At 35.0% G+C, this 9,039-nt stretch overlaps 2 protein-coding genes across 4 annotated transcripts in view; one reads left to right on the top strand and one right to left on the bottom strand.

Annotated features, from left to right (window-relative positions):
• The window catches only part of LOC107669142 (protein zyg-11 homolog), a 24,997-nt gene extending 19,151 nt beyond the window's left edge, over positions 1-5,846 (bottom strand). Inside the window, exons 1-2 of the mRNA XM_016461264.1 lie at positions 5,514-5,846; positions 1,779-1,944 (exon numbers count right to left, since the gene is read on the bottom strand). Of these exons, the coding sequence (XP_016316750.1) occupies positions 1,779-1,944; positions 5,514-5,516 (169 nt within the window). The 5' untranslated portion in view covers positions 5,517-5,846. The remainder of the gene's footprint in view (positions 1-1,778; positions 1,945-5,513) is intronic.
• A 1,116-nt stretch (positions 5,847-6,962) lies between these two features.
• The window catches only part of LOC107669143 (cytochrome c oxidase assembly factor 7-like), a 7,204-nt gene continuing 5,127 nt past the window's right edge, over positions 6,963-9,039 (top strand). The window contains exons 1-3 of one of the 3 annotated variants that reach the window (XM_016461267.1): positions 6,963-7,041; positions 7,177-7,374; positions 7,455-7,595. In XM_016461267.1, the coding sequence (XP_016316753.1) occupies positions 7,269-7,374; positions 7,455-7,595 (247 nt within the window). In that variant the 5' untranslated portion in view covers positions 6,963-7,041; positions 7,177-7,268. Of the gene's footprint in view, positions 7,375-7,454; positions 7,596-9,039 lie in introns of all 3 variants that reach the window. The other 2 variants (XM_016461266.1, XM_016461265.1) reach the window with 2 other exon arrangements.

Below are 9,039 nucleotides of genomic sequence, written 5' to 3'. Positions count from 1 at the left end.
TTTAGGTAGGTGTGGCTGACTCTTAACTTTTATAAAGAATATCTCTTTGGATTTTAGACTTTAGTCTTTGCAATTTTACAAATCTTCTTTATGCACCAAGAGCTTGTAAAACTTCAAAGAGAAAGAAAAAATTTAAATCTCATCATATGACCCCTTTAAAAGTAACCCTCCCAACCCTTGGCTGTATACACGCTCACCATGCAAGATTCCATTGCTGAAGAAAAAGCATGTTGAAGCTCGTTTAAAGTTTGCTGGAGTTTGCGGCAACCACATGTGACGACCCCGGGCTGGACTCCGCTTCGTCCACGGTGAAAGCAGATCCGGCAATCCACAGCACGAAGTTGATGTATTTCCTTAGCGACCAGCACGGATCAGCTCTAGGCATGACGAAGCAGATATCGTCCTCTTTTGGAAGGCCAAACAAAGTAGTTTCGCTTTCACAACGAAACACAGCGTCTTCACGACATGGCAGCAGCAACAATACTACAGCGAGAATAAAAGTTACGCCTTCTTTCTTTGCGTGAACATTTGGGCGGCGTTATGCAAATCTTCCCACATCGTGACGTAGACATGTGAGGGCGTGTTAGAACGAGCCGTTTTATGTAGGCGTGGTTGACTCTTAACTTTTTATAAAGAATATCTCTTTGGATTTTAGACTTTAGTCTTTGCAATTTTACAAATCTTCTTTATGCACCAAGAGCTTGTAAAACTTCAAAGAGAAAGAAAAAATTTAAATCTCATCATATGACCCCTTTAAAAGTAACCCTCCCAACCCTTGGCTGTATACACGCTCACCATGCAAGATTCCATTGCTGAAGAAAAAGCATGTTGAAGCTCGTTTAAAGTTTGCTGCACCACATTTAGACAAGCCTGTGAAATACTGGGAGAATAGTCTGGTCAGATGACACAAAAATTAAACTCTTTGGATGCCATAATACACAGCATGTTTGGAGGTCAAATGGCACTGCACATCACCCCAAAACATCATGGTGTAGCACTGGCAAAATTCATATAATTGAAGGAAGGATGAAAGGGAAAATGTACTGAGACAACAAAGGCTTTTGTACGAAGTATTAAATAAATTTCAGTAAATGTATTCAATACTTTTTCCCTGGGTCATTCCATTTTATTACACAGAACTTAATTTCTGAACTTATTTGTTTTGTTTTCTTTGTATATATGGATTACTTGGGTTGTTATCGACATCTGGTGAAAATTTCAAGTCAACAGCACCTTTAGAAATATATTTACTGAGAAAAATGGTGACGTGTTCAATACTTGTTTTACCTGCTGTGTGTGTGTGTGTGTGTGTGTGTTTATGTATATGTGTATATATATATGCACGCACACACACACACACACACACACACACACACACACACACACACACACACACACACAATTTAATAGAAGAAACATTACACTGAACTGGAACCAGAATTATTCAATTTCATTTTGGTCCGTTCCTTATGCAAAGTGATATGGCTAATGACTATGAACAACTTTTATACTGTTTATTCTACTTTTTCCAAGGATGAGGGTGAATACATTTCGGTGTAATTTTAATATTTGGTTAACTATTCCTTAAACTCCAATTGTCGAGATTGTGTTTTGTTTTACTGATAAACATTAAAGGTGAGTAAATGACTGCATCTTTATTTTTAGATGGACTATCCCTTTAGAATACTACATAGAACACACAATCATTGTTCCATGTGCAGGAATGTCATGCTAAGTTTGTGCAGCCTTCCTCAAATCACAGGACGCCTTGTACTCGCCCTCAGTGGCCATCTTGCAGAGCAGTTGGTCGGCCAGCTCCTGCGGGAAGACCAGCGGTTCACGGAAGGAGAGCGAGCCGTCATCACGCATCTCACAGAAGAGCTCCAGCCTGGAGCTCACCAGAGTCATGCACAGATCGGTCAGAGACGGCGGGGAAGCCTCGTCCTACAACAACAACAACAACATCAAATCAGACACACCCGCATGATCTCAACCCTCATACGCCTTTCTTTTCCTAGGTTTGGGAAGTTTTCTTTCATTACACTGCCTAGGAAATGAATCCTTTGATGTATTATATTGTAAGTAATGACTAAGGGGAAGCGGTGGTTTTATTTTCACTGGCAGCTGAGTGCAAAACCAGTCTCTTAACTGGATAATAGATCTTTTTATATCAACTAGTCCAGGGGTTTTCAAACTGGGGTCCGGGGACCCACAGAGGGCCACAAGGAAGTGCTATGGACGGGAGTATGTGGAAAAGATTAGTGAAAAACTGTGTAAAATTAAAAATAAATAACTACAGAGCCCTGCATGTACATATAGTGGTTATGATTTAAGAATTAGTTCCCACAACTTATTAATTTGTCCCTTCATTTTAGTTTAATCCTGACCACATTGTACTAATACGTTCCCTCATTTTAAGTAAATCAAAACCACGGGGAACAAATTAGTACAACATAGCCATGATTTACTAAAACGAAACTAATTCTTAATTTGTGGCCATGATTATACTAAAATGAGGAAATGGAATAAAAAGAGGGAACAAATTCTTTAATTCAATATTGCAAAATACAGTATGTAAGTATTTCGTAATGCTATTCTCATTTTGCAAATGTAGTTTTTGGCTAATAATAATATCATTTATAGTTATTATATTTGAGACAGCAAGAGAAATTTCTTTATAAGTTACATATTACTTATTAATAATGTATATTTAGTATTTTAAGTACATTTATACCCATAAATGCTATTTTATATTTTTCGGAGATCTGACAATAAGCATATTTGGTCGTGAACAATATTAAGTAATGTAATATAGCATAGAGAATAGCATACTACTTTTAATATATCTGACACATAAAGATGATAATTTTCCGTGGCCATGATAAAGATATTTCGCACACGTCATCCCAGGATGCCATAAATAACAGAATAATAATAATAATAATAATAAAAAATTAAATAAATAAAAGTTATATTTAAACAAAATACAATTATTTTAATTAAAATAAGTAAACCAAAATTTGATTTAACCCCTTAACTGTCACTCCCATTTTTGAACATAGAGGTGAAAGTGCACGATCCAAACTTACATTTTTATAATTCATGAACGAAAACATTTTGTAACATGATATTGATGTACCATTTTCATGGTAATGCAACGTTTGATTTTAAAATGGGTTTCAAAGGATGCATTTTGAGATTTAAAGTTTTCAATTGATATATCATTTCTGATGATTTCTAAAGTGTGATAGAGAAAAAGGCAACAAAGAAAACTTTTTTTGACAAAGGTCAGAACTCATGTTATGTTATGTAGATTTTTGAGGTGCACTCTTGTCAAAAATGTATCTATTACTTTTCCTACATAATTTAACAAAAACAATGGTAAAATATCCATTTAGGAGTCTTAGACCTTTCCAACGATATATAGTTGATGATTAGATTAGGATTTAATTGTAATATAGTGAAGTAAACTTAGGCGTCCCACAGAGGGGACGGGTGACAGTTAATTAAATAATAAATGTAACATAATAACATTATAATATTACAGCAAGTTGGAAAAAACAAACAAACAAACAAAAAGAACAAAACAATGTAACTTTGTTACTAAAAGTTTTCCAAATTGGTATAGTACACATTACTGTATAGTACATAATGGCAGCAACATATTTTCATTTTCATACGTATTAGGATAGGGGTCCCTCGCATGAAGATTATCATGTTTTGTGGGCCGTGAGATCGAAAAAATACTGAAACCCCTTCATTTAGTCTACAAATTGACCGCTGGAGAAAGTGTTGGTGTGTTGCTCAAGGAACAAAATGGTGCTTTAAACCTTTAAAGGGTTTGAGCCTATAACCTGGTAGCTACAACCTTGTGATCAGCACAATAAAGAACTGAGAAAACATCGTAGAAGAATCTCCTGGACAGTCAGTCATTCCGAATGCAGCTCAATTTATGACCACAGTCATTCTTGAGAAGTGGGACAAAACAGGGTGCAAAATTGAAAAAATAAAACCTTGTACTCAGACAAATGAAACTACATTTATGTATCTTATAAGTACAAAGCTACTGAGCTATGCTTTGATACAACCTCCCAACTTTTCTCTTTTTTAACAAAATGTGCTTTTTTTTACCTTGGACTGTGTAATATAATTTATAATTTCAGCTTTATCTTTAACAGCGTTCAAGATGTTTTTAACATTTCAAAACACATTCTGGTGTTAGCAGTCAGATTACACTTTCACATGTGACCAACAATTCCACAACAAATATCAAATATCATAATGAAATATTATCAAAATATTCAACTGACGGAGGTGACAGAACTGACGGAGTTGACACATCTGACGGTGGTGACGAAAACCTGAATTTGTAGTCATTTTAACTATCAAATACATTGAATCAGTCAATTACTATATCCAGAGCCCGAAAGGGGAACAGAGTCGCGTGACAGACACAGTGATGATGCTGGTATGTGTTTGCAGTACACAAGCCACGGTTAAGACTGCTGACTCCACTGTGATGTGACCCTGTCTCTCTCTCTCTCTCTCTCGCTCTCTCTCTCACACACACACACATGCGTGCGCACACACACACCCACACACACAATGCGCAAAACTCCGCATTTGAACAGTCAATAGCAAATACTTAAACTAGTAACAAATGATTCAGTCGCTGATTCAGAAGTGCCAGATTGTCATAGCAAAGTCAGAATTACCTCCTCTCCTAGGTTCATGAAACGGTCGTCCATAAAATGCATTGCTGTTCTGTTGTAAGGGATCTTAAAGATTCCTAAATGCATCTACTTTCGGAAGGCCAAATAAAGTGCTTTTGCTTTCGCCTAGAAACACACAGCGTCTCCCTGACATGCTGCTTCAACACTAACTGCGGTTACTGAAACCACGCCTTCTTTCTTTGCGTGCACATTTGGGCGCATTATGCTAATATTTCCACATAGTGACCTAGATATGTGGGGGTGTGTTAGAACGAGCCGTTTTAGGGGGGCGTGGCAGAGTCTTAACTTTGATAAAGAATATCTCTTTGGTTTTGAGACTTTAGTCTTTGCAACTTCAGGGATCGTATCTATGCACAATCAGCTTGTAACACTCCAAAGAGAAAGGAAAACTTGAAATCGCATCATATGACACCTTTAAAAAACACATTTTTATCAATTTTATTGCATATGAACGATTGAACCCTTCTCTGTGGACACACTGTTTTAGATGTAGTGAGAGGACATTAAGAAACACAGATTTGGTATAATAATGAGAAAATTAAATTGAAGGTGATAATTGTGTTAAATACATTCTATTATTAATCCCTCATGACATTTAAAATTTTAAATATTTGTATTTTTAAACCTAACAGCAGTTACCCTTGCTGGACCTGTTTTGTCCCACGTCTCAAGAATGATGTCTCAAACCTCAAGAGTTGATTTACAGTACTTTACTGTAACATCTGAGGAATGACATGAATCACCTGGCGAACTACAGTAGTGTGACATCGAAAGCCTTACCATGGTCTCGAAGAGATGGATCAGAACGGCCTAAAAACGAAAGAAACGCTCGTATTCTGTGGATAATGGCAGGTGGGTTGAGGTGGAGATCAAATACAATCCGATTTAAATGCTCTTAGCTTCTCAGCCCGGTAGCCGTCGGTGTTTAAAAGAACACGGGCCGCTATAAATCCACTGTAACCTCTGTTCGTCGTCTGCATTGTTGTTTAGAGGACTTCTTCTGCCGGACAGCTCGTACGTGCTCCTGTCATTACGTGCTGTCAGGCATTTTGACGGGTTTTATATCGGGAGCAGAGCCACAGAAAGACGGCAACGACGAGCGTCACGCGGGAAACTGCATCAGAGGGGGCGGGCCTTCGGAAGAGCAGCTTCGGCATCATGAGAACTATAATACACTTTTGTTTCCTAAATTTAGGATGCATTTTTGAAAGTACATTTTATATCCATAAATGTTATTTTATACTTTATACAATTCTAAAAATCTAAATATACACACATTTACGTAAATGTGAATAAATTAAAGACACTAATTTTAATATTTCTGACGGTTAAAAGATGATTTTCTGAATTCAGCCAAAGTAAGAAAATTGGGCAAGACCTACGAAAGATAAGCTTTATATATGTATTACAGTGCATTAGAACGAAAATATAAAAACGGTTAGAGTAAATATATAACAGTATTTGTAAATAATGTATGAAAGATGATACTAACAATACACTTAGAAATAAGTCAGGCACATATTTTTTTGACCACAAAGACCATAAGTTTTGGTAATTGTATGGTTTCCTAAGTTTAAGGTGCAAATGTTGTAGTTTTAGAAATATTTCTATTCAAGTTTTAAGTTGTTCTATTTATAAGGTTTCGATTTCTAAGTTTTATTTACATTTCTATATATTTTCTATAACTCGGTATCACAACATACATGTAAAGGTTTTATTTTATGCTATTTACATTGTAAACGTAGTATTGTTTGGTTAAAATAATTAAGTCTTAGATCATTTGTGATCTTTTGATATTTAAGACAGCACGATTCTGGCAGAAATAGACATTTCATTATAAATGACATTTTATTTATTCATATTTAAATGTATTATTTTGTATACATAAATGCTATTTTATGCTTTATGGAAATCTAAAATGCGGTTGTGAACTATACTATAAAAAGACCACTTTTATTTCTTTTTTAAATTCATGCCAAACAACAGGAAAAAATCCATTTGTGTATGAATTGTGTATGATTAACAAAGTTAAAGCCTACAGAATTGTGATAAATAAAAATAATATCAAAAGAATGTATACATATTCTGACAATTCTTTTTTTTTTCAGAGATAGGTACATAACTTGATCCAAAAAGCTTTAACACGAATACATTCACAAAAAAAAAAAGATCGTAGCCTACTTTTAATATTTCCGCCAAATAAAAATGATTTTGTAAGACAGTACAGTGGGCGGGGCCTACGGAAGCCCGTTGGTGACATGAGCGAAGCAGGAAGCGATCTCCGGGCTGGCTTCTGTGCGTGTGTAGCGTAAGCACGTTGTTCTGTAACTGTTTCATAATTGTGAATATTTGATAACACATGTCTAAATTTAGCTAAACCGAATCTTTATGTTTTGGACGGATGCGTTTATTATTCATTATCAAAAATCTATTTTCCTGCAAGTTCTCGCACAACTAATCAGTGACCAAGGTCAAGAGTTGTGGACTCGAGACCTTCAGCCGGTGTATGGAAGTGATCGGGAATCAGTTACCAAAATGGCCGGATTGATTAACTTTGAGGACGAACAGGAGGTGAAGCAGTTTCTGGAGAATTTAGGAGTGGAGTACAGTTATCAGTGTTACCGGGAGAAGGATCCTGAAGGTCGGTTGAGCGCTGTCCCTCTCGCGCGGGTGCTGAACAGCTTCGTTATCTCGGTCATCTGTGTTTCTTGTGTTTGTTAGGCTGTCAGAGGTTGGCAGATTATTTGGAGGGTGTGAAGAAGAACTATGAGTCCACAGCCCAGGTTCTCAAGCACAACTGCGAGGTGAATGGCCATGGAGAGAGCTGTTATAAGCTCGGCGCTTACCATGTCACCGGCAAAGGTAAAGCCAGCGTTTGTTACTAGAATTTAGGATCATGCAGATCTTAAAGGGGTCATATGATGCTATTTCAATTTTTCCTTACGCGTGTTTTGAGCAGTGTAGAGTAGCGCTTGTTGTTTGTGATTTCTCCGATCACAAATGGAGACATGGTTTTATGTTTACGCGGCGCGATGCAACGCATGAAAAGACAGTATAAGTCATTATAATCTGTTATTATGTCCCCACTGGATGCAACAAATGCCTCGTTTATAATGGGTTTTAATGTTTTTGATTCGTCAAACAATAATGTACAGTATGTGGAAAATAAATAGTTTTTTTTAACTTTAAACAGCATAAACACATTTCATTACACCAAATACACAAAATAATGTTCTTTTTAGCAACATCATATGACCCCTTTAAAAGCTTGTTTCCAGTGTCAAAATTGTAGTTGAATTTTTATCATTCTAAATGCATAATTGTGTCATTACTAATATAATTCATATTGGACTGCATATGGATTGGATGGATTGATATGCAGGCACTTAATAAACATACAAGTGTATTAATATCTTTAAAGTTTGTTTCTGCACTGCCAAAAAAAGAAATCATATTATATTATTGACATTGTTATTATTTTGACTTAGTCCTAATGGGATCAAATAACTTTCTTCTTAGTTCTTATTTCTTAGAATTTCAAATGATCCAGTAAGACCTTTTTTTGCCTTTTATAGGACATTTGTTTGACAAACATAGGATTTAGTCCAAAATGTAGACATTAAATTATTATTCGTTTATGATTTTTAACAAAACAAATCTGTAGTAAATTACTATGATTTTAACTTACCTATATATGATTTTTAAATTTATGTTTTAATTTTCATATCTATAAATCCTAGTTACAATTTTGAATTTTTTAAATATGTATTTTTATTTATGTATATTATCTGTTCACTATAGTAGACATGCTGTAAAATTAAAATAAAATTGAAGTGTCACAGAAAGCACACAAAACAATAAATAATAACAATAAAATATATGTATATATGTATGTATATGTATAATATAAAATACATACATTTAATATTATATATATTATTATATGTATTGTAGGGGTATGCCGGTATCAAATTTTCATGTTGCGATTAATTGCTAATGCTTATTACGGTATACGGTATTATCGCGATATTGAAATTTTGTTTAAAAAAAGTGCTGTCATAATACAGTATAACAGGTTTAATAACTTTTTTTCTTATAACAAAAATAACTGAACATTTAAATACAATAAAGCAATACAGAAAAATATATAAAGTTAAAAGTTTTACACAGATTAAAGTGCAAAAGAACCCTTTACAATAAGACCTCATTAGTTAACCTTAGTTAATGCATTAACATTCACAATGAGCAATAGCTACATTTGCTACAGAAGTTATTAATCTTAGTTAAAAAATACAAGTCTTAGTTC

Source organism: Sinocyclocheilus anshuiensis, unplaced genomic scaffold (genome assembly GCF_001515605.1).
Source record: "Sinocyclocheilus anshuiensis isolate Anshui unplaced genomic scaffold, SAMN03320099.WGS_v1.1 scaffold400, whole genome shotgun sequence".
In the NCBI taxonomy this organism is placed as follows: domain Eukaryota; kingdom Metazoa; phylum Chordata; class Actinopteri; order Cypriniformes; family Cyprinidae; genus Sinocyclocheilus; species Sinocyclocheilus anshuiensis.
Note: the sequence above shows the minus strand (reverse complement) of the source record. Positions and strands in the feature narration are given on the sequence as shown.